Source organism: Condylostylus longicornis, unplaced genomic scaffold (assembly GCF_029603195.1).
Source record: "Condylostylus longicornis isolate FDR11 unplaced genomic scaffold, ASM2960319v2 ptg000145l, whole genome shotgun sequence".
Taxonomy (NCBI): Eukaryota; Metazoa; Arthropoda; class Insecta; order Diptera; family Dolichopodidae; genus Condylostylus; species Condylostylus longicornis.
This window is the reverse complement of record NW_026578113.1, coordinates 1,558,528-1,584,551: the sequence shown is the minus strand read 5'-3', so window position 1 is coordinate 1,584,551 and position 26,024 is coordinate 1,558,528. Positions and strand designations below refer to the sequence as shown.

Below are 26,024 nucleotides of genomic sequence, written 5' to 3'. Positions count from 1 at the left end.
ATATTTTGTAATTTTTTAATAATGTATAATATTATAAATTAAAATATTGTTAGAAATTAATATAAAACTATTAATAATTTTATTGTTTACAATTGTAAGAAATGCGAACCTAAAATTTAATATTAATTATTTCCTTTTTTAAAACTATTCGCTTACAGTTTCTCCAAATAGAATTTCAAAATCATTATCTGATTCTGATGTTAAATTTTATTATATTAATCCCTGTTGAATTTTATGGCTGTCACAAAACTTATAATATTACATTATACCTGATTTTATATAAAGTAAAAAATATTATATGTATAGTTTCATAATATTTTTCATATAATTTTATATTTAGTTATTTGGTAAGTGAGTTCATTCAATATACATACATAATAATATTTTCATGTGTTTCTTATTTCTAAAATGTTTATTAACCCTATTTCAAAATAAAAGGAAAATGAAATAATTTGTAAAATTTTATTTTTTAATTAAAAAATATGATTTACCTTAAAAATTAATTTTTAAATGTTTAATTCAAATATTTTATATATTTAATAACAAACTAATAATAAAATGAAATGTCAAAAATAATTTAACCTTTACGTAATATTTTCCAAAATAATAACTATTATATAATTAATAATAATGTATAAATTTCTTTCGGCATTATTTTGATATTTTTTAATATTTAATTCTTTTTGAAGAATTTATTGCTAGTTAACTAGATGTATTAATATAACTGAATCATAATAGTATTGTCAGATTTTTAATTTTTTTTTTTCTTTGAAAGATTCTATTTTTATTTCTATTTTGTATTAATATTAATATATTATTTAATGAAATTATTTTGAAGCAAAAAAAAAATTTTTATTTAGAAATACACTATTTTTAATATATAGAACATTACTGTTCCAATAATTTATTATTAAAATTAGAAAAATAATTTAAGAGGCAAAGAAAAATAAATTTTAAGCAGAAAGTAAAACTAGATATTCTAAGAAAGAAATAAATTTTTTTTTATTAAAAATTATATATTAAAAAAAAATTGGAAAGGGAATTGTATGAATCTTCTTCGTATTGAATAAGCGTTTGATTACAATAAGATACTAATAGTATTATTCAAAAAGTAAAGAAAAAGAAAATAAATTTCAAATTTTAAATCATTAAAAACAGAAACTTGGCGCTGTTAGAAATTGTTCACCTTCATTAAGTTATAAGTTGTCTATATAATTTTATTTATTTTCGATTTTCAAATTTTTTTTTGTTAATTGTGTTTTATAATTAAATTTGTATTAAAATAATTTTAAAACAATGTACCTATGTAATTAAAATTTTCTTTTGTTTTCCCTTTTTTAGTTTTATTTTTTTTTTTTTTGAATTAAGTATGTACTCTACGCCTTAATTGATTTTTTATTAGTTTAAATGATTTTATTTTATTGTAATAATTTTTACTTTGCATGATATTTAAAGAAATATTTTATTTTGTTTATAAAAAGAAGTTAATCTGATTTCTTCTCAATCAAATAACTTGTTTTTAATTAAATCTATATAAATATTTTATAATAATAATTTATAAAGGGCCAATTATGATTTTTTAATTGCACTACATAAATCGAAGATTTTCATTTATAAATTAAGAATAAAAGTTTAAAATAATTGAATTTTCTATCACAAAAATAAAATTTACTCAAGTAAATTTATTTTTATATAATGTAATTAATTAAAATTTAATATAATTAAATTTATTTACTTTATTTGTTTTAAAATTTATTTCTTGTTGTTCATAAATTACGTTTAAAAATATTTCGATTTAGTACTAATAAAAATTCATAATTGTCACTTATAAAATATTCTTTTTTTTTATAGAATTTAAGTATACATATTTTCCTGTTTTTTATGACCCTATATGCTCATTACATTATGTCCATTAATCATTAACACATTTCCGTTAAAATAGTTAACAAAAAAAAACTAATTTTATATAATGATTAAAATTAATTATATTTTTTTTTAGACGTACAACTGGCGGTATTGGCTTGAGTTCGTCACGTATTTCATCTAAACGTGCCGGTGGGGTTACTGGTGGGGGTAGTGGAGGAGGTGGTGATGATAGCTCATCAGTACAGGATGAATCAATTGATGGTGAAGATTCAGGCAATTGACATAACAACATCAATGGTCATTGTAACCAACATTATTAATAATATATACATATATAAAATAATAATTATTCCTAATAATTACAAAATTAAAACAAATAAAAGAAAAAAAAAAAAACAAAGTAAAAAAATTAAAAAAAAATTGTATAAGAAAAATATTTTACATAAATATTCAACAAAAAATATAAAAAAAAAAATAAATTACAAAAAAACAAAAAAAAAATTTTTTATTCATTATAAGAAAAAGTTATTTAAAATAAAAAAACAAGTTGATTATATTATTAAATCAATAAAATTAAAAAAAAAATCATTTTTATAATATTATTAATACAAAAGAAATACAATTAAAACATTTATAAATATATACATTTATATTTATTATATGTATGAAAATTAAATAATTCAACAAAAAAAAAATATAAAAGAAAAAAAAAAACCAACAAATCTTTTTAATAATATTAAGTCTTTAAAATCATATAATACAAAAACAAATTAAAAAACAAAAACATTTAATATTAAAATTATAAAAAAAAATAAAACTATAAATAACAATTATACGAATATTAATTAAAATAATTCTAATAAAAATGTAAACATGAAATCAAATAAAATCCAATTCTTAATTGATATTTTTATTGTAGTTATAAAATATAAAAAATAATTATAATAAGAATAATACTTTGAAATTTTATAGTAATTCATAACAAAATGCATTTATTATTTTTTGAATTTGGAGAGTAAATTATAAAATTTATTTTCTTTTATTTTTTAACTTGGCTTTTTATTTTCTTTCATATTTATGTTATTTAAATATCATCAATAAATAATTTTTATATTTTGTTTATTCCATATTATGCTGTTTTAAATAGAACAAAATTTAAAGTAATTCCATTTAAAAATTTTTTTTTTCTCCTCGGCATATTTTAAATTTAACAAATTTTCCATTTATTTTGTTACTTTTTAATTACAAAATAAATTTGGTTTGTTCTATCAATTTTAAGTATTTTGTAAATTTTTTTTTTTGTCTCCTAATGTTTTTGTTTTCTATTCTTAATACTGCTAAATTTATTGGTATATATTAAATTATCTACAATTCTTAATTGTCGTTTAGCTAATTTCTAATTTTAAAAAATACAATCATTTCCAAAAACAGATATTTTTTTATTTTATAATACATAATTTTCGTCTCTAATATAGATTTAATATTAATTTTTTTTTTTGAAATTTTATATTATTATTATCTTGCTTTCAAAATCATTTTTAACTTTTTTTTAGAAAATTAAAAATATATTTCATATAAAATGCATATAAAATTTTTTATGCATATACATATATATATATTGTATTATTTTTTGTTAATTAGTTAACACATAAATAATGTTAATATTAAAAATAAGTTGAAAAATAATAAATTTAAACAATCAAAAATTGCGGTTCTAAAAAATAAAACAAATAATAACACGTATTTCTAAAAAAACTATTAATTAAAATATATATTTATATATATATATATATATAAATATAATAATTCCAATCATTATAAATTAAAAAACAAAAAAAAAACAAACAAAAACAAAAGCTAAAAAGCTATATATATAAAATATAAATAAGTAATAATAAAGTTTTGATTTTATTCTGTATAATAACTTCTTTTTTTTTAATGTTCAATAAAATAATTTTATAAATTATAAATTTTATAATTTTTATTTATATTTTTAATTTTCCAAATGAAATCCATTTAAATGAATCAACTTTAAAATTATAAAATATTAAATAATATTAATAAAATTAATTACATTTACATTAAAAAAAGTATATATATATATATATATATATTACTGAAAAGTGCCATCTTATCTGCTTTTACGTAGTTACCAGCTTCAAAATAAATAAAAATACAGAACAAATAAAGTAACTAAACGAATTTAAAAAGGGTTTTACTTTTTAATTAAAGTAAACTTTTCTAGTTTTTTTCACACTCTAATAACTCTCGTTTTAATCTTTCTTTCTTTTCCTAATTCCTATTATATGTATATTTTAATTTGTATAACGGCTTTAAAAGAAGAAACTTTTCTCAATTAAATCATTAAATTGAAATATCAAGAAATTCAATAATTATTTATGATTTTTTTTGATATTCTACCAACATTTTAAATATTTTTCACAAAAAAAATTTTCTTAATTTAGAACGATTTAAATTCATATTTTTCTAAGAGTTTTGAGCTTACAATTAAACTTTAGTTAAATTAATTATTTAAAACATAACTTCCTGCAAAAACAGTGAGCACCAGTTTAATGCAACATCAAATAAAAATTATTTTTACAATTTTTCCACATAAACTTTTGAAATGGGAAGTACACTTAAATAGTTTTTATATATTCACTTATTAATAAAAAAGAAACAGAAAAAAATCATAAAAATCAACAATTTCCATTGCGTTAAAAAATTTTGCCAAACAAAAAGTTGTTCCAATAAAATATTAAAAACTTATAAGACATAGTTGAAAAAACTTAATTAGTCAAATAATTAAATATTCAAAGATTTTAGGTTGCTTGATTTGGAATTGTCAAGAAAATTTTTGTTATACTTTTTTTTTTGTTTTTGTGATCTTATTTTACTTGGATTAAAGTAAGTGAATATATAATGTATATACCTAAAACAAACATTCTAACTAGAAATTTTATAAAACGTTATAAAAGAAAAAAAAAAAACATTTTTATTTTGTCTATGGTGCTTTGAGTAAGCTGACAGTAAAATATTAATGTAGAGCACATAATCCGGTAGACAGATCCGGTTTATTGAAGTATACAAAAGTAATACAGTCGAACACGTTTATGTACACACGTCGAACACGCTCTGAATAGCATGATTTTTTGTGCATTTATCAATTTTTTATTGCACATAAAGGAGTTTTGCTATGTGCATGTTGCAAACGTGCTCGACTGTATGTCGTGCAAATAATGAAAAAAAAAAAATTGCTATGGTATTACGATATTTTGTAAAAATGTCAATTTCAATCGTTCTTTCATAAGAATTTGTGAAATATTAGAATATTTTCCTTTATTATATTGTGGTACATTTGATATTAAATTGAAATTGAAATATATATTAATGAAGATATTATTATTCTATTTGAATTTATATTCCTATTTTAAAAATTAAATAAAAAAATATGAAAAAATAAAAATATAATGAAAAGCTGAAATACGATTCTTTTACGTTTCTTTCTCTTTTCTTAAAAATAGAAACAAACATAAAAGATTCATACGATTCTTTTATGTTTCTATTTATATTTTACTAAAATTAAAAGTTTTCTAGAATCAAATGTAAATTTTTAAAGTTTTTACATCTATTCCTGATTTAGCCGTAATATTATAATTTTATTAGTTTATATGTTATTACAATTCAAGAAAGCTAATGTACTTACACAAATAACAAAATCAGTATTTTATGCAATTATTCACAAAATATTATGTTTGGTTGTTTACCAAAATGAAATTTGAAAGATTCTCACTTTAGAAAATAATTTTTTTTACCGAAAAGAAGAATACAAAATTGACAGCAAAAAGTTCGCTAGTTGCCCTAAGTCATATGAATAATTGTGAAGATAATTAATTATTTTAATTGAAATAAAATCGATTTTTCATTTTTAGTATTTTTTTTTTTGTAAAATCAATTAATTTTCTTATGAAATGTTTGAAATATTTCAATTTAAAAAAAAAATCATATCGTATTTCAATTAAAAAACATTCCGACTTTTTTTTTTGTTTATTCTTATTCATACTTATAATATAAAATAATATAATTAATGAGCATGAAGTTTTATATAATAATATTATGTATATTATATTTTAATAATATAATTTTTTTTTTGTACGAAAAAAATAATTTATTGAATTGACAATCATTAATTTGTTTTCCCTTTTTTGTTAGAATTCAATATGGCATAATACCGAGTTTTAATCCTTTTTTGAAAAGTATTTTTCAGATAGATTTTTCTGAAAAATTTTTTTCATTATAAAAAATATTTTAAAATATATTAAGGAAAATGTTAATTTTAAAATATGAGTCGATTGTTATTGTACTTTTCAAAAAAGATAAAAGAGGGTAAATTTATTAAATAAAATTAAATAGTTTCAATATAATTTATGTAATTTGTGCTCTAATTTTTAATTTCTTCATATTATTATTATTTTTATAAGATATATTGATTCATCATTTATAAGAATAGCAAATGAGAAGAGAATATTGAAAAAATTTTGCTTTATTTACAATTATCCCTCGATAATCTGGTACATAGTCTTAATAAGAGTCACTAAAGTTTTTATTCTATTTTCCCAATATCTGTATGTACCTCTTTCAAATTAAATATTCGTTAAAAGTTCTTTTTAGACAAGTGTAGACCAAAAAATAAAAATTAATTGACATCGATTCTTAATATGTTTAAGAGATATTTATGTATGTATATAATATTAGGGTTAAAACTTGGAAATTATAAAAAAATAAATTTGGTCAGTTTATAAATATGGTCTTAACATCGTTTTTTTTAATTCTTTTTGTTCTTTAATTACATTATATGGATATTATTAACAACATACAAAAGTTATTTTAAGAAAAAATCAAAGGATGCCTGAATCTACCATAATACATAAAAAAAACAGTTTGCAAAATATAGATAGTTTTTTTTTTTTTAATTTTAACCTTAATATAATATATATATATATATATATACGTCAAGTTAATATAGAAATTAAAAACATTAAAATTAAAGAAATTAAAAACATGATTACATTACATGAAAAAGCCATCGTATTAAGTAAATTAAAACAATTTTAGTTAAAATTTAAGTACGGTTTAAATTTAAAATGAAAAAATTTTTAATAAAATATACTATGGAATAATGTAATAAAAATATTATTATGCTAACAAATAAGTTATTTTGATATATAGCTATATACATTTTATAGTTGCCCGAATCGCATGAGTACTTATATTCTAATTTTGTAATTTCAAGATTTATGAAGAAAAAACAAAAATTTTTAATATACCTTTTTGATTTATTATTAGGTTTTGTTTCCAAAACTAAGAAATTATTATGTATTATTAATAAAAATATTAACTAAATGTATTATTCTTTCAAATTATAAAAAAAAAAACAAAAATAAATAAGAAAAGCAATTTTTATACTATAAAAATAAAATTTAATATTTGTGTTTTATTTTTCATTATATTATATAATGCATTAATTTGCAATATATGGGTACAATTTTAATTTTTATTTTTTCTTATTTGTTAGTTTAATTCCTTTTTTGCGTGGAAATAATAAAAACATAATTAACGAGTGCAAAAAAAAAAACTAAGTAAAAAAAATTTAATAAAGAAAAAATTTATATTACGCTTTCTATATGAATATAATAATGTATTGTTGTTTTTTAATTTTTTGATTGCTTTCACCCAATTAATTATAATGTATTTTAATACTACTTTATTATGAACCTTTTTACAATTTAAATTCACAAATATAGTTATTTAAATCTTATGTCTTCGAATACAGAAAATTTTATTATAATACGGAACAAAGTAGTAGATTTTACAAAAAAAAAAGAAAATTAAACAAGAAAAATACCATTTATATACATTACATATATTAGAATATTATACCAATGAAACATAATATAATTTCCAAACAAAAAAAAAAAAGAAAAAACAAAATTAATTATGAAAATTGAAACTTTATTGAAATAATAGAAATACATTAAATATTTTATAAAAATGAGAAAAATATTAGTTTGATTTCATATAAAAAATATTTTGTATAATCTTATTCAGCTGGTTTTTCTGAAGTTGATATTGGGTTCGAAGCCTTCAAACCTCTGATACTGATATCATAGACAACTTCTTCAACCTTCTTAACATCATATTTTAAAGCATCATAACGTTTACGTAAAGAATCATTCTTTAAATTTAATAAACGAAATCCAGAATTTAAATCACCAATAAATCGAGAAATTTGAAGTGGACGCTCATAATCACCTAGAGTGACAGAATTTGTCGCAAAACGTGAAAGTTCTGAAGCCATTTGCAAAACTCCCATTAAATAATCTTCAATATCTAAACTGAAGCCTTCTTGTTGTGAAGTTTTAACTGAAATAAAAATGACAAATAATAAGTTGATTTCGTTCTTTCTTTAAATAAGGAAAACAAAAACAAAAAAAAAAAAAAAACTCACGGCCTAGTATGCTTGCTGCTTCTTCTCTTGATACCAATGTTCCAGTTTCTAAATAAAAAGTTAAAGCAATTAAAAATATTATCCTTTGTGTTGTCCATGACCAATGATCGTTATATCTATAATATTGACCAATTGGGACAAGTTTAGCCAGATCTGAATAACTGTTCTTACAGGTTTCGAAAATTTTTCTTGCTTCTATACAAGCGTTTCCAACTACATAGCACAAGAAATGGGAATTATTAATTCGTAAGGTTTTAAAAACAAAATAAACTTACTATTTTGAATATCACTGTGAATTACTTGCAATTGGATTATTGCTTCTTTGCTGTGTTGTTCCAATTCTATATGGAAACAAAAAACATAAAGTAAAATAAAAATAATTTTTTCAAAAACTAAGTGTTATTCTTAATGCTTATTACACATTTGTGCTATTGATATTATACATGAAATAGTTTTAATTAGAGATTTTTTTTTTTAAAGCAGTAAATAACTTACCTCGAGTAACAACACGTATTTTCTAAAAAAAAAAATAAAAAATTTTTAATAATGAATATGAAGCTATTTTAATAAAATATTCTTACTTCACGTAATTCCTGCTCGTTGTTGAGGTAATCTTGATATTTTCCAAATATTTCATTTTTAATAAATTCACTCATATTTACCTTTGTTGAAATATTTATTTAAGGTGGAAATGATTATAATCTTAAATCGTAAATTAAATAATATTGGTCAACATTTACCGGTGAACAATTCTTTCAGAACCAAAACAAACGGGTCAATATTTTGAAGCATTAGCAAGAGTTGCCGTTTTCAATTAGGTTGAAATGAAAAATTTTTAATGGATGCATCGCACTAGTTTGCTACATTGCACAAACTGTCAATGTTATAGGGATGTTACATTTGCAATGCTGTGAAACGCAAATTTGAGCTTATTATACATATTAAATGAATTACATATATGTTTTTTGATTTATTGATATTTTTAAATTGATCTCAGTCTTAAGAAAATATTTTAATGTATCAACTCTAAAATCTATGAATACCCCTCCGTATAAAGATCCCCTCAAGAAACAAAAAAAATACTATGTTTTAACTAAATTGATTTACTTTACTATACATACGAATTTGAAAATCGGTAAATTTTTTTTTCTTTGACAGATTTTCTTTAATTAATCAGAGAATTACAAAAGTAATAAAACCTTATTAATTTTTGTTACACTGTAATCCTATTTTGTCAAAAACAAAAATAAAAAAAAGAGAATTTAAAGTCTCTTCAAAGACAAAATATACTTTGACCTTGTCAAAAGATAGCTCACTTATTTTTTAATGTAGTTATTCTAAAATTAGAATCGTGACTATCTTATTTCATTTGCTTGCAAGTATAACAAACTTTTTTTATTAATTTGTTTTTGTAAATTTGTTTTTTATAGTTGAGAATTGTACATAACAAACGAACGAAATGTAAAATTGGTTGATTGTCATGAAATGACAACTGAGTTATTTCTTAATTTTTGTCTCGTGGTTGAACTTAATTTGAAATTTTCTTTCAAAAGAGCACGAAATATTTATTATAGCTCAATGAGAAAAGAAAAACTAGGAAATACAAATCATTTCCATCAAAATATTAATCACATATTTGTCAGGCATAAATAAATTTATTAAATTGTTATGTATTTCGGCAACATAAGTTTTGAATTTGGAATCAAAAAAATATCAACCCCAAAACCATTAAACGATTAAAAATTTTTTAAAATCGTTTACATGCTAATGAGAAACAGGTTTCGAATTTCGGTCATAAAAAATCCTCATCAAATTTTCGAATTGGAAACACATGGCAGTACCAATTTTTAATAACGTATTGGAATAAACAATTCAGCTTCGCTACGGGAATTCATACGAGTCCGTATTTTTGGTAATCGCATGTAATTTAGTTGACAAATATATGATCGGTATTTTATGGAAATGATTTGTATTTCCCAGTTTTCCTTTTCTCATTGAGCTACGATAAATATTTCATGCTGTTTTCAAAGAAAATTTTATATTAAGTTCAATCACGAATTAATTCTTACTACTTAAAATGTTTTCAGCAAATTTAATTGAAAAGAAATGTTTAAATTAAATTTTACACGCCCGTATTTTTTTCTTTTACGGGAATAGCAGTAATGTTTTAAAGCTTATGTTGAATTTTAAGCAGGGCTTACACTTCCAACATTTTGGTCAAGTGTCAAGTTTTCTAAAGGAATTTCTATTTCAGCCCTGACTGTCATATGTTTTTGTTTTGTGTTTTTTTTCGTGAAATTCTTAAAAACTAAAAACCAAGAAATTTCAACAAAGAAAGTGTGCAAATTAAACTAACTTCTTATTAAACATTTGATTAATTGTTAGGAAATTTTAATTTTAAGTTGACATTTTGTGCATTGAAATAAAGTTAGCCAATAATTAAATATATATTTAGAAAGTTATAAGTATTTATTTACAAATATAAATAAGTTTATCTACGTAATTTGTTTATTATATTTGTGTTTAAAACAATTGTTAACTAACAAAAAAATTAGTTTGAGTGCTAAAAATTAGTAAAAATATCCTTATGAACAAGTTTCAAATATTTTTGATTCCTTTTAAAATAGTAGGAGCAAAATAATATCATATGGGAAACCATCCTTCAAGCGTTATGGAAGATGACGATTTATTCGGATATGGTATGATATTAAGATCTATTATAATTAGAATTGTGAAATTCGTTAAACTCATATTAGTAATACAATATATAAAGGTAATTTCACGTGGTTTTCGCTAGAATTAAGCTCAATCTCTAGGCAACAAATTTAGTAACAGATGAATGACCTCATTGTACGTTTTATATAAGCAAAATTTACAAAAATGTAGTTTCCAATACATTTCAAGGTTCTCAAAGAACAGATTTTTTCATTTGAAATTACATTTATGGCATAAATTATTCAATATTAACTATCCTCAAGAATCATAAACATATCGTTTTATTTGATAAACACCCATAATACCTATATTACTAACACAAATGGGTAACTGGTTTGTAAATATAAAAATTAGAAACTAGTTACTTTTATCCTTTAACATAAAAGTTGATTCTTTACCATTTTTCGAGTTTTCAGAATAATTTCCTAATATTTTTTTAAATGTCTAGAAATACTTCCTTTAATTTCCTAATGTTTTTCTAGCTCCTTCTGATATATCTGATTCTGATGATAATTTTAGAACCGATGAAAGTTTCATTCATTATTTACGAAGGTATGTATCTTTTCATGGGTACGTATTCCTTTTAAAAATTAATGCATAATATTGACTTATTGTTAGTATTTCTAGCATAATTACAAGTAATCCTGTTCCGAGCTATAGCAGTACAAACAAAAAAATGCCCTTTATACGAAAACGACCAGATTTAAGTACATTTAAGGTAACCGAATACAAAATAATGATATTAAATAAGCATCATTAGAATTAGTCTGTAACCAGCAATTTATTTTATAGGATACAGAATTATATCGTGAAATCAAAAGAAATTGTGATATGGTAGCTGATAATAGTTTACCCGATGATAGATGGTCTTTGGAAAAATTAATTAGAGAACGGGAAAATGGTTTGGGAAGAAAACCAGCTGGACAATTACATACAAATACGTATCGCCAAATATCTAATTTGTACATTCCAAATCATAAATCGCAACGTTTAATGTCTCTAAATAGACAAGTTTATGTCGCTAAATTTAATAAAATTGGTAGTAGGCTTGTAATTGCAAGTCAAGGTGAATACTAAAAATAAATACACATATTTGCTTTGATAAGTTTAACATAAAATAATTTTAATTATAGATCATTTTATTAGAGTGTTTGATTCTTCGAAAGGAACGTATCATAGAATTAATAAAATTCAAGCCCAAGAAGTACACTGGTGTATAGTAGACTTGGATTTTAGTCCTTGTGGCGAATATTTTGTTTACTCAACATGGTCAGACTATGGTAAGAAATGTAGGCACAATGTTACCACATATAATAATTCTTTTTTTGAAATTTTAGTGTTTACGGTTCCGTTACATGATCGAGGCAATGATGAATTTCATTGGCATCATATGAATCCTGAAGGTATTCGTACCTGCATATTTTCAGTACGTTTTTCACCTTGTGGTAATTTTTTGGTTGGTGGTTCAAATGAAGCTTCAATCCATATGTATGATCGGACGGTGGGACGAAGGGTAGCCAAGCTAACGGTAATTAGATTTAATTTTTATAAAGTGGAAGTTCAAATGTAATCTCTTATACAAATCTGTTGAAAATCTTTAGACTGATACTAATGGATACAACGATACCAATGCTATTAGTTTTCTTGGAGATGATCCAAATATATTTGTTAGTGGATGTGAATCTGGTGTAATAAAATTGTGGGACAAACGATGCTTTACATCTGGTAAACCAGATTTATCAGTGGGTTTGTTTGTTGGCCATTTGGATGGAATAACATATATAGATCCAGCAAATGATAATAGACACTTTTTAACAAATTCAAAAGATCAAAGTATTAAGTTATGGGATATACGAAGAACATCTCCAAGGGAAAAAGAATCAGTAGTCAAAGTAATTAATAGCTGGGATTACCGTTTTGACAGAGTGCCTGCAGAATGTAAAATTATTTCTTTAATATTTTAAATTACTTTTAAATTGTATCTTTTATGCATATGTATTTTTAGTTTATAATCCAACTGAAAACTTAGATGGAGATTCAAGTATAATGACTTATCGGGGTCATAGAGTAGCAAAAACTTTAATTAGAGCAAAATTCTCACCCAAAGAAACGACAGGGCAACGTTACATATATAGCGGTTGTGGGACGGGTCGTATTATAAGTAAAATACAAAATTCATTTGTTTTAATATAATGGGTATTTATGTGTTACTCTTCTTTTAATTCTCTGTAATTCTTTGTATACAGTATATGATGTACTTACCGGATGTATAAAACAAACGGTTGATGGTCATAAAGATCTTGTTCGTGATCTCGATTGGCATCCAGTAAGAAATGAAATAATTTCGAGCTCTGTAAGTTTTAAATTTTTATGTTAGGAATTTCATTCAAGGAATAAATTTTTTTCCACTTACAATAAATTTTAATATAATTTTAGTGGGATTCTCATGTAAATTTAGTCGTGTTCAGGCGTAATGAATTAAAAAGACGCCAATCAATGTCATCAGAAGACCCATCGAAATTAAGACGTTCAAGGCGTTTAGCACAAAAACGGGCTTATGAAAATTATGAATAAGATTTTCTATAGAATTAATTTATATATTTTCTAATATGTATAAAACTTAAATAAGAATAAATAATTTGTTAGAGGTGTCTTCTTAATAAAACATTGTTACCATAAGTGAATTAAGTTTTTCTTTTTCTTGTTAAGAATATTTAATTTCTGAATATTAATTTAATAATTAGTTTTTTTTTTTTTAATCACAAAAATATGAATATAATTTGGCTTTTAGTGTTTTTTTTTCCATTAATTACAATTAATATTTTACGAATTTGAATTAAACAGAAAAATTGAAAAATGTAAATATTTATTGTTTTTGATTTTTTATTTTTGTGAGAAAAATGAAGCAAAATAAATTTGGAAATTTTAAGAGTTTTTAAGAAAATATGAATAATTTTTTATTTCAGAAATAGTGGATAATTTTTATTTGTAGCAATGTTTGAAGATATAAGCAATGGTTTTATCTATACGTTGTACAAAGATACAAAGATTTGTACTTCTAGATATTAAGTTAAAATTTAAACTGAAAATGTAATTCTTAATTCAACTTATTCTTTTAAGATAAAATTTTATTTTTCAATTTTTTACATTCAATTCACTTCATATTGTCGTATTTATATATCGATCCCAAATACATTTCTTTTACCCATAAGATGCTGAATTAATAAGCCAAATATCTCAGTATTTAATTTTGATGCAAGATTTTTTGTACAGTTTTTTTTTTACTTTTGAATTCAAAAATTTATCCTTATCAAGTTGTAATAGTTTTTTCATACTCTTGGAAGGTTAAAAATTCTTTGTATTTTTTTTTTCATTTTAATTTGATAAATAAGAAATAACTATTTTAAGTTTTCTTTTAATCTCTTCTTTTATTTTATGAATTATTTTGTTTTTTTTTTATTTTCATATCAATTCTTTTCTTTTTAATTTTTATTCAGATACAAATTACATATTTGCTCAGATTATCTTCATATCTTTTGTTCAAGATATAAAACGTTATTACATCAATGATTTAATTCTTAACCAGCTTCATTTTTAATTAATTTTACTCTAAGTTAAAAAATTGGTAAAATTTTTTGTCATTTTAATATTATCTTCTGATACATCTCTACATTCATATAATATTTCTTATGTAATAATTATTAAATTTTTAAGATGTCAAAATTGCAATTTATTTACAAGAAATGCTAAAACAAACAATGTAATTTTTTAAAAAAAAAATCTTTTCCATAAACAAAGCTTTAAATAAATATTATTTTCCATTTAAAAATAAAATATGTTATTTAAAAAATGAGATGTTATATAAACAATTATAACCTTTTTTATTATTTGAGCGTCTTTGACAAATATAAATTTAGTTCGATGGGGTCTTGTTAATTAAAATAATAAGAAAGGGCGTTCGTTTTTCAGAACTAATTTTGCAAATAACTTTAATTTGCTTTTTTTTTTCTATTGTTTTAATAGAACTATTAAAAAGTTTTTACCAATTCAAAATGTTTTTACAAATTAATCTCAGGAAATTCAATACGTTTAAATGGGATAAAACTAATAAGAAAAATTCAAAAAAAAAAAATGATTTATACAAATCTTTAAAGAATAAAAAATAACTATAATTAAATGTAAAATTAATATTCATTCATTCATTTTTATAAAAAAAAAAACACACATCTTTCCACATAAAAATTGATAGGGACTCAAATTTAAAATATATTACATATTTAATATCAATTAGGGAATACTAGTTTAGCAAAAAGTGCCTACTATTAAAAGGTATATTTTGCATTTTACTGCTTATTAACATCATTATTTTTAGTAAAAGTGTTTGACCAAACCGAATTCCAAGATCGAAATGGGTCGAATGGTTGCATTTGTTGCTGTTGTTGCAGTAAATGTTGTTGTTGATTTTGTTGCTGTTGTTGAAGTAACAAGTTTTGAGACGTCTGTTGAAATAATTGAGAATTCGAAATATTTGGCAAATTATTCATGTTGTTTTGTGAGTGAATTTGCTGTTTTTGTTGTTGTTGATGTTGTTGTTGTTGCTGATGTTGTTGCATTAAAAATTGTTGAATTTGTTGTTGATGTTGTAATTGTTTTTCCATTTGGGATGATGGAGAATCTCGTTTAGGTAAACTTAAACCTGGTGGGGGACGAGATGAACCCACAGATTGGGATTGGTTTGATTGCGCCTGTTGTTCTTGTGTCCAAATTGCAGAAATATTATTACGTTCACTTTGGTAACCCATTGGAGTCCAACGTCGATTATCTTCTAATGGCCAATTGTTAGGTTGTAATTTAATTTGTTGTTGTTGCTGTTGCTGCTGCTGTTGAAGCAAGGTTAAAAATATTTCATCGGATTGCCATCTATTTGTGTTTAACAAATTCAATAGTTCGGTAGGATCACCTAAGTTTTAAAAAAAAAATTAGTATATTCAAATAAAATGAAATTATTAAAGAGCCATTACCACCAAAAGAATTGGGTGTCAAACAATCGAAATTATTCCCATTCGAAAAAGTGTTAGAAAAAAAACTAGTATTATTCATACTTGAAGAATTTATATTAGATAGACAGGGTTTAGGGTTTTCTAAAATAGCTTGTTGCAGTGGTTCCCAAACTGTTGGTGTTGAAGATGGCGATTTTCTTGTGCCGATAGGACCTAGATCAACTGAATTTCTTTTATTTTCCTCATTTTGATCACACCCAAATGTTTCATGATTTTTCAAATCAGCTTCATTCCAATCATTGTAGTCGTTAAAAATGGAAGTTCCAAAAATAAAATTTTCTTCCGATGTTTTGCCATCGAAATCGCATTTAATATCATTTGTGTTTAGCAATTGATTACTTTCTGAATAAGGAGAAGCTCTTCCATTTTGTGCAACAACGTGACTAAAACTGGCTTGGTTGGAACTCCAAACATTATTCAATAAATTTATGTCATTAGATGATTTGTTCGAAGGATTCATGCTTGAGTTACCATTTGAAGTAATAGGCAAAGTAAATTGGAAAGCATTACCCTTAAACTTTGGCACTTTTCTTTCAGAACGTTTCGATATTTTTTCAGTATCTTTTTTTCTTTCTCTTCCAGGAGTTTTACCATACTTTTTACCAATTGAATCACTTGTTTTGTTATCACTTAAACTGTGGACATCAGTAGATCCCAATAAATCTTCGTTATCACTAATATTTGTTGTACTACTTCCGCTCTTATTAAAAAATGCAATTTCTGTTTGCTTAACAACATCTGGTAATTTTTCTTTAGCTAATTTAGGTTTTAATTTTGATTCGATATCACATTTATAAGGATTTACAGGAGAGCCTGAAGTATTGCTAGATGAATCATTCGAAGCTGGTAGGGGAGCTGATTTTGTCTTTTTTAATGCAAATCTTGATCTTTTACTGTCTGCATAAGAATCTGAATTTTGTTTTTTTTCAGTTGGTTCAACAAATTTTTTGTTCTCTTTTGATTTTTGATCTAGAGATGGCTCTTTTAACTTTGTAAGTTTTGGTGGAGTAACTTTTTCACCAATTGAATCTTTCGCTTTTGTAGAATTTGACATTCCATAATTCGTAAGTTTTTCGGCTGAACCTTTCGTATTGTTGTTAGATTGATCATCTAATTTTTTTGCAGCTGAAACTGAAAAATTTTTAACCAATTCTTCGGCCCAAGTTTTATCTTTGATAACATTTCCAGAGTATGTATTTCCATTTGACACTTTTTTTGAGGCTCGTTTCTTCAAATTAACATTGATTTTTCCATTTCCTAAAAATATTAAGAATTGTATGGATATATTAATATTAAAAAGCAAATTAGTTTTAACCTGAATAGACTTGATGTTTATCTGCATTAGCTATACTATTTGCTTCAGCAGAAACGCTGTTATCTTCCTTTTCTGTGCTACAACGCATTGCTATATTTCGTAAATCTAGTGCAGGAAGAACGGGACCTTTATCTTTTGCCATATTGTTTACGTGATCTTTAAGAATTTTATCTGATTCAAAAAATGCCGCAACCAAAACAAGTATAAAAGCTACAACTAAAGAAACAATTGACATTTTTTGTATGTAATATTCCCAGCCTGGTCTTATTATTAACATTTTGGAGCACTGCTCTAATGACCCAGAAGGAATAGTTGCCACTAATGTGTAATTCACAGAATATGAAAGATTTGTTTTTAATATTAACGGTAAAGTTATTCTAGCTGATGTAAAATCAGGTGTAAAAGCTATATCAATTTTCTTTGAAGAGTTTGCTTTTAGTTCAAAACTACTACAATCTATTATTTTGAATCCATAACCTTCACAAATTTTATCTCCAATTTGAAAGTTTTCTATCCAAATAGGTACTTCTCCTGTGTTGCGTGCAGTAAAAGTTCTCTTAGTACTAACCATTCTTATAACCTTACGTAAAATAACGTCCTCCTGTTCTTTGGCTTTATAATTTTTCAAAAATTCAATTCTATCTTTATTTTGAACTGCTTCTTCGCAACTTGTTAAATGTTTTTCATTAATTTCAAATAACAAGGGTGTTAAAGAGCCAGGTTTTCGGTTTCCGAAGCGAAATTGAGGCTGAACTGATTTTGTAGTTATCCAAACAGCTTCATAAAGTGTCAAATTATTACGTATATGTAATAATGTAGAAAAAACACCTGGATCTACTGGATTGAATCTTATATCAACCTCTTGATACTGATTAGGTTCTATATATAATTTTTTATCATCTAATTGAAATACGTCTTGATCAGTTAAGTAACAATGTACACATATTTCGACTACTTCTAAAGGCAATGAAAGCCTCGTAGCTTTTGCTTTACGAGGGTCTGATAAATTTATTTCTGCTATTATAGGTTGATCTGAAGGATTGCTTATTCGTATTTTAGCACTATAAACTTGCCCTACCTCAACAGTCGGTAAAGTTTGAATTCCATTAACTAATTTAGGCCATATAATATCTACAGTAGACTTAAATTCAAACAAACGAACCTCGCTTGTATTTAACTTGAATACAATTTGTTGTAAATTCCATTTAAATCGTCTAAATAATTCTGTACGTCTTCTAAGTTCTGATTCATCAAAATTTAATGTTTCATAAGGAATGTAACAATTTTGTGCACAAACTGCTTTGGGATCAAAATATATCCGGCCAAGGTTTGTTATTGCGTTTGCTGTTATGTTAGGAAAACTAGGTTCATCAAAATCTAGACCAGGAACATTAACCGTAATAGCATTTACTCCCATTGTTTTCAGAAATGTTGAATGAATTGATATATCTGCAGAACATCGTTTTCCCTAAAAAATCCACACACATATTATTTTTCTCTATAAATCAAAATTTATGTAATTTAAACAGCTTACCGGGAAACAGTCGCTAAAATGTAGCTTACTTTGATCAATCTCCAATCTACCCATCACAGTAACAAATTTTACATTGGTAACTATTTCTTCAAATTCAGTCCATATTTTAAATAATGCGGAAAATGCCTTTACATTGAAAGATTGGACACCTAACCTAAATACGGCCATATTATTCGACGATATGTTTTGGCACATAGTAAACTCCTCACGTTGAATCGACCTAGATCTAATCTCGATTTCTTCACTTATTTTAGTAATATCATTAAATATTCCTCTTCTTAAACAACCCCAAAATGTTGAATGATAATTAACCCCCGTTGGTGCAATTATATTCCACTCAAGAATTGGTATAGGAAATGGATTTAAATTTTTTAGTAAAATAAAACCTGAATGAGAATAATCACCATAAGGTACTGTACCAAAATCGAGAGTGGCTGCATCTGGTAATGAAATTAAACTTTCTTGATCAAAAGATGTATGCATTTGTAGTTTTCCACTTGCTATTATAAATGGTATTTCATGAACAGTTAAATTAGTTGCGATTCGCAAAAATGAATTTAATGTTGATGTTTCATTTAATATACTTATACTAAATAGATCGACCTTCTGACTTGGTTGTATTGTAATGGGAAATTTTTGTAACTCTACAATACTATATACATTTGTTACATTCACTTCCACTGCATAATTTATAATATTTATAGGTACATCAAATTTATTTTCAACCCAAAAAAATCTTTTTGCTTTTGTAAAATTTTTAAATCCCGTTATAAAAATTGTAGAACTTGAATTAAAATCTAGCGACCCTTTGAAAATTTCAGCTCTAACAGGGACTGAAATATTAAATGAGTTATTAGATACCTCCATATCACTTAATGTCTGTTGTAATATTAATTCCCCATTAATTATGCAATTCGTTTTAGCACTTTTTGGGTTAATTGTTAAATTTAAATTATTTTTATCAATTTTTATTAGACTATTAACATTTTTTAATTGATAGTCTAAAATTTTAAAAGACTGCTTTCCTGTCGAATCAGTTAAATTTAGTTTTATTGATTTTATTTCTTCCGTTGTTGTGATACGGCCAAAATCTATTACAGGATTAGAGGAAAATATACCATGATTTTCGTATACTTCTATTTCTACTGGTACAACAAGTATATGATTATCTTCTACAATTATTGTTTTTTTACTATCTTCCAAATTTTCAGAAGTTAAATTTCCAGATGCTGTAAGTTTAGTCGACTCACTTTCTGAAGAAATTTTTATTCTAATGTATGCAGTATGATTTCCGGGGGCTATTGCATGAAACTTTATTCGTATAACAGGTTTTGTTGATAATGGTGGGATTTCCCAGAGTGCCTGAGGCCCTTCTTGACCTCCACTTGGTAATTCTAACTGAAATTGTCCACCGCTACTATAAACCTATAATTTACATTTTTTATATTACCAATTATTATATTTTTTGTTTTTGGAAAAATTTGAATTTTACCTCTAATATTTGAATAGGTTTCGAATGTGGATTGTACATAAGTATTTCTGGCCTCAAAGTTGCATTAAAAGGTGACTTGATTCCCACTAATGGTTTTAATCTATAAGGACATTCTTTCCCTACAAATCATAAAGTATTACGAGAAAATAATTTTAAAGAAAATAAATTATGAAACCTTGGCCTTTGACGAGTAACTTAGCTTGACCAAAAGAAGTATGAATTAGTAGAGATGTCTGCACACTATCATATGTTCTTGGTAAAAATACAACATTGAATGTTGTATTCCCTTGAGGAGGTACGATTTTATCTTCGAAAAAAGAGCTATAAAATGTTGCTGTTTTTCCTGATATTGAACTTAGATATACACTACGATTTGTGTTTTTATTGACTAGCATCACCATTTGAGATTTTGGAGAACCAATTGGCGCCGAACCAAAATTAAGCGTTGGTGGGTAAAACGCTAAACTTTTATATAATTCTGATACCAGACTGTTGTCTTCGGAATTAATATTGGGATGAGTTTCAGCATGCAAATGATCTTCTGCAGTAACGCTACTCTCACCTCTGTGGACAATATCTAATATGCCGTCAATCATATCACTTTTTACCATGTGACCACCAATAAAAACATTTTGCAATGTTATAATTAATGCCAAAATAAACATTTTCTAATGATCAAATAATTCTATGTCTTATACGAATAAAATAGTTAGGTTTAAATAAAAGTTAATTTTATGTTTTATCTTTGGAAATTCTTTAAGTTTACTCCTTTCTATATAACAGCGTTATTTTCAATTAAAATATTTTCTCAAAATTAATATTATTATTATATCTTATGTCGTGCTTTTTTATTTGTTCCATTAGTATTTTTTAATTAGTACAAAATCTTTGAAAGAATATAGCAAATAAATATTAAAATAATATTTTGATGAATATAAAATTTATTATTTTTCCTTCTCTTTAGATTTTTTTCAATGATAATTTTTGATTTTACGCACACTACATAAATTAATGTTTTGACGTTTAATGACATTCAAATTTCAAATGCTTGCTTTGTTTTAAGTTTTGCAATGCAATTTCGAACTTTAAAAATAAGAGCTTAAAGGAACAGCCCTATCAATATGCAACTTGTTTATACTACTTATAGAAAATTTAAAATGTAATGTTTGTATCAAAATAAAATTATAAAATAAAAAACAAATGAGTAACTATATAATATACCTATATTGTTATTAATGGCACAAAATATTTCCTTGTATTTGGAAAAATGTAAGTAACTTCCGTAATTTGTAATTAAAACTAGAGGTAGCAAAACCGAAAAAAAATGGAATTAATTTTTATTTGATATTTTACACGTTTAGATTTTTTTTAGAGCTTTTACTAATTTAAATTTGCTATATTTACAACGTTTGATTGCCTCTACAACAAGAGCTTAGTATTTATAACAAGAGCTTAGAGTTGTAAATCAAACACTTATCTTTAAGTAAGGTGCTGGCAGACATGCAATTTCAGTTTTGCAATCACTGTTTGAATATAAAATCGAAAATTGAAAATTTTGTATTTAAAAAAGAATATTCAAATAAAAATATTTGATTCTTACTTGGATAATTAAAATGCTTTTTATATTTTATCTAAATCCTTTGCAAATTTCAAAACTCATAAGGTTATTGAAAATGTGCAATTTCAATTTAGTAGCATAAAAACAAAATTTAGTTTATCGACTCTATCTAAAGAGCAGTGCTGCCTCTTGTATAAAAAAATATAAACTATCCGTAAACATATAAAGTTCTTTTCGAAATTAAAACGTCATATTTGTTTTCATTTTAATGTAAAGCCAAAAAGCAAAAACGAAAAGATTACATTATTTTCTAATAGCGGCAGTGACGCGGCGGCACTTGCTAATATATTACCATTTTGTTCAATAAGCGAAGGCAAGGAAAAGAAGAAAAAAAAATACCTATAAAATTTAAAATAAAATTATAATATTTTAATTATCTAGTAATCCAAATTCACCAATATGGTGTTAATGAACTTTTAAAGTTTAAAATGCCATCATTTAAATATAAAAGTTTTATTTATTTTTAAAGGTAAAAAAAAAAACAACAAAAACAAGAAACTAAGTGCATTTAAAATCATAAACCGTATGAAATAAAAATAATTATTTTCCGAAAGTAATGCAAGTGGAAAGCGTGAAACAAAATAAGAAATATTGAATAATTTTGACAGGAAAATATCTAAAAATAGCTTTAAGTATAAAGCATATATGAATATTTATAGACGTGTGGTCTTACAATTTTTGTACACAAAAAACAAAGACCATATGCAACATGGGGGCTATACTTGCAAAGTTTCGGGTAAGATATTTACATTTTTTTCTTGCTTGAGTTGTTTTTTAATGTAAAAACTCTTTGTCAAAGTACATCGTATAAAGAAAAACATGATTTCCAAATTTAAATAGTGACTAAAATTTTTTGTGTGTTTTTATACCTTACATACATATGTATCTTAACCAGATATTGTTTTACGTAAAAATAAAAAATTTGAGCTAGGAAGGCACCTACCCACATAGGCAATTGGAAAATTCAAGTTACTTGAAAAATGCTAAATATTCATAAACATTTCATATAAAAAAATTGAAATTGACAAAAACAATCGTGCCAATCTATTTAAAGGTCATTTTGTTCAAATTTTATATACAACCTTTCACATAAAATGCTTTAGCTTTAACATGGATTTAAATTTTAAATAGGAAATAAATATTATTTTTATTAATGTATACTTGCCTGACCATGTTGGATCTTAAAACATGAATCATGTTTGCTTTATTTTACAAATTAAATTATAAAAATTTTTCCGGATCTGAAAACTCGATTAAAAGTCTTAAGAACCTGCTTATCAAGATTCTATAGTGATTTGCTTCTATTTTTGTAGTTATTTAACTAATTCTAGTTATTTATTTTGATAAGAAAAAAGGGCTTAGTTAATTTTGAGTTGGAGCATTAAATAATGAAGCAATATTTTTGTGAATACATCAATAGAATTTTGTTATATACCTAGTATGAATTAATAATGTTTTCCTTTTATCAATTTTGTAGAAAGAAAAAACCACAATTGAAATATTAGAGCGATTGGATGAAGAGATAAAAGAGATAGAAGAATATACAATATCAACGCAAGCTAGACAAAAAAGATATGTTGGAAATTTATTAGTTATTTCAATAGGATTATATATTTTATGCTTTATAGTATTTTATTTTGCATTTTTTCCGCCAACATGGATGGAACGTGTAACATATTCAGTTCCTTTATTAATATTTCCGTTTGTGTAAGTCTTTAATAATTTAATGTAGTCATATAAAAATCATCTAAATAATTATCATGAATTTCAACATAATCAATTTTGTTTTTAGAATTTTCCTATTAAAACACCTCGTTGCGTGGTTTTTCCAAAGAAAGTTAAATGATAAATCGATAAAATTAAAAAAATTAAGAGGAGAGAAGAAAAAGGTGTTAGAAAAAGTTATGGATAAAGAAACCTATAAGGTAAATTTAAAGAATTTTAGTTTTAGTATTCTTATTACATATCGGAAAATATTAATTTTTTTTAAGGTTGCATTAGAAATTTTAAATAGATTTGGAGACAAATCTAATGGTCTAAAAGGAGCAACTCCAATGCCGCCAAAAATTGAAGGTATTTGTTTTTTTTTTTGAAATGCAGGTAAAGGAACTTTTTTTTTCTTTTAAATCAGTGTCTACTCCTGCCAAACAGTCGCCTTTACAAAATAAGCAACAGCCAAATTCACAGTCACAAGTTTTGATTCGTAGATCAACTCCCGTTAGCCAACAGCAACCGCAGCTTGTACGTGGTCCGTTAGCATTTCCAAATACGCCTGGGGGAATATCGTCGCCTTCAACTCCTCTCTCGCATTTACAAGCCATACAACAAAGAGCATCACCAATGCCAATGCAAATGCAACAGCAAATTCGAAGACGAACACCTTTTCCTTTTATTAATCCACATAATAAAAGTGTTTTAGATAAATTTGTCGATTATTTAATAGGTGATGGCATTCAAAATCGTTTTGCGATGATATGTAAAGAATGTTACAGTCATAATGGTAAAACTTTTTGCAATGAATTATATTTATAATATATGTATGCACATATCCTTCAAAATTAATATTACTTATATTTGTAGGAATGGCGTTACAAGATGAATATGAGTATACGCCTTTTAGGTGCGTTTATTGTAATGCAATAAACCCTTCTAAGAAGTCTCGACCGGTAGCACCAAAATTACCTGAAACTACTGGATCTAATGTCAATTTAAGTCAAAATGCCACTGTCAGTAGTTTGCAGAGAGATGAAAGTACTGATAGTGAAAAAGTTTCGTCTTCTGATAAATACTCTGGTTAGAATTCGTATTTTAATTATTTACATGAGTAATAACTTTGAAATAAATCATTAATTTTTTTTTGCTTATTTTTTTTTAAAGGCTCAGATACAGAAGATGAAAAGTTAAAATTAGCAACGAAAGAAATTAACAAAGATGTAGAAGAAGAAATTTATGAGCAAAATATTGGAAATAGTGAAGATATTGAAAATAAAGACACAGTTACAGAAAATCCAATGATTGAGAAGGAAGACTAAACGTTTCATTGTATATAACAATAACAAGAAAGAAATTGTTAATATATTTAATTTGAAAAAAAAAACATTTTGTATATTTTACTATACGTACTTGTAAATAACAAAAAAAAAATTACGAAGTTTATAAGTTAATCCATGCAATGATATATTTTGGATTGACAAGAAAAAAAGTAATTAGATATAAAAAATAACACTAGTCTAGACTAGCCAATTAAATTTTAAATTATTTTTTATATTATTTATTAAAATTTTCATGTTTTGCCGAATTTACGAATCTTCTTAATGTTTTACTCTTGTTTTTTTTTATTTGATTTATTCTTTTAATAGTTTGGAAAATTTGCAGAAAAAATAACGTAGTACTAAACAATTTTAATAGACTGTTATGCAAGCACTTAGTTATCAAAATAGTTATATTGTGAATTATTATAAATTATTATAAATAATAACATTGAAATAAGTAAACGAAAAATTTATAAAAATTATTTTGTTTATTTTTATTGTAATTTCCTGGTTTTATAAAAGCAATATTCGTGTTAAAATATACCACCACATGGAAAAGACGTTTTATTAAATAAGATTGAAAAACAATATTGAATTAAAAATATAATTCTCTCTTCTTTTATAGATACAATAAAGTTATATTAAAATACGTTTTAAATAAAACTAACAATTAAAAAAATGATTTAAAATTTTTTATTTAAATTTCATTCAAGAAATTTTAGGAAATTGTAATCACACATAACCATTGTAAATTATCTGCGATAATATTAATTTATGTATGCTTTGAAAAAAACACTTAAATTGCTTTCCAACTTACTAGTTCCAATATTATTAATTTCGGCTGAATTAGAGTTGTCTGTCACACAAATAAAAATTACTCTCGT

At 24.1% G+C, this 26,024-nt stretch overlaps 5 protein-coding genes across 9 annotated transcripts in view; 3 read left to right on the top strand and 2 right to left on the bottom strand.

Moving 5' to 3' along the window:
• The window catches only part of LOC129615744 (myosin heavy chain, non-muscle), a 96,609-nt gene extending 94,067 nt beyond the window's left edge, over nucleotides 1–2,542 (top strand). For both annotated transcript variants that reach the window (XM_055531114.1, XM_055531113.1), the window contains one exon: nucleotides 2,000–2,542. In XM_055531114.1, coding sequence (XP_055387089.1) covers nucleotides 2,000–2,147 — 148 coding nt within the window. In that variant the 3' untranslated portion in view covers nucleotides 2,148–2,542. The remainder of the gene's footprint in view (nucleotides 1–1,999) is intronic.
• A 5,315-nt stretch (nucleotides 2,543–7,857) lies between these two features.
• Nucleotides 7,858–9,157, bottom strand: LOC129615751 (translin). The gene is made up of 5 exons (XM_055531123.1): nucleotides 8,956–9,157; nucleotides 8,870–8,891; nucleotides 8,650–8,715; nucleotides 8,375–8,587; nucleotides 7,858–8,289 (listed from the first exon to the last, which is right to left on the bottom strand). Exons 1-5 carry the CDS (start codon nucleotides 9,028–9,030, stop codon nucleotides 7,967–7,969), a joined length of 699 nt encoding a protein of 232 aa, XP_055387098.1. The 5' UTR covers nucleotides 9,031–9,157; the 3' UTR covers nucleotides 7,858–7,966.
• Nucleotides 9,158–10,721: 1,564 nt separating this feature from the next.
• On the top strand, nucleotides 10,722–13,868 carry LOC129615733 (DDB1- and CUL4-associated factor 11). 4 transcript variants are annotated; one of them, XM_055531103.1, is made up of 10 exons: nucleotides 10,722–11,073; nucleotides 11,572–11,641; nucleotides 11,717–11,807; nucleotides 11,882–12,155; nucleotides 12,223–12,369; nucleotides 12,427–12,617; nucleotides 12,691–13,027; nucleotides 13,095–13,250; nucleotides 13,336–13,442; nucleotides 13,526–13,868. In XM_055531103.1, exons 1-10 carry the CDS (start codon nucleotides 11,022–11,024, stop codon nucleotides 13,661–13,663), a joined length of 1,563 nt encoding a protein of 520 aa, XP_055387078.1. In that variant the 5' UTR covers nucleotides 10,722–11,021; the 3' UTR covers nucleotides 13,664–13,868. The 4 variants fall into 4 exon arrangements, with proteins under 4 accessions (XP_055387078.1, XP_055387076.1, XP_055387075.1 ...); XM_055531101.1 differs by having other exon boundaries at nucleotides 11,572–11,659; XM_055531100.1 differs by having other exon boundaries at nucleotides 11,572–11,659; nucleotides 11,708–11,807.
• A 1,092-nt stretch (nucleotides 13,869–14,960) lies between these two features.
• LOC129615729 (transmembrane protein 131 homolog) lies at nucleotides 14,961–21,478 on the bottom strand. Its single transcript, XM_055531095.1, has 6 exons — nucleotides 20,666–21,478; nucleotides 20,491–20,609; nucleotides 18,999–20,423; nucleotides 17,465–18,932; nucleotides 16,111–17,406; nucleotides 14,961–16,049 (listed from the first exon to the last, which is right to left on the bottom strand). The coding sequence occupies exons 1-6, from the start codon at nucleotides 21,153–21,155 to the stop codon at nucleotides 15,433–15,435; spliced, it is 5,415 nt and encodes a 1,804-aa protein (XP_055387070.1). The 5' UTR covers nucleotides 21,156–21,478; the 3' UTR covers nucleotides 14,961–15,432.
• An 856-nt stretch (nucleotides 21,479–22,334) lies between these two features.
• On the top strand, nucleotides 22,335–25,690 carry LOC129615727 (endoplasmic reticulum junction formation protein lunapark-A). Its single transcript, XM_055531094.1, has 7 exons — nucleotides 22,335–22,844; nucleotides 23,586–23,815; nucleotides 23,901–24,033; nucleotides 24,100–24,181; nucleotides 24,240–24,608; nucleotides 24,689–24,901; nucleotides 24,986–25,690. The coding sequence occupies exons 1-7, from the start codon at nucleotides 22,818–22,820 to the stop codon at nucleotides 25,138–25,140; spliced, it is 1,209 nt and encodes a 402-aa protein (XP_055387069.1). The 5' UTR covers nucleotides 22,335–22,817; the 3' UTR covers nucleotides 25,141–25,690.
• The last annotated feature ends 334 nt before the right edge of the window (nucleotides 25,691–26,024 follow it).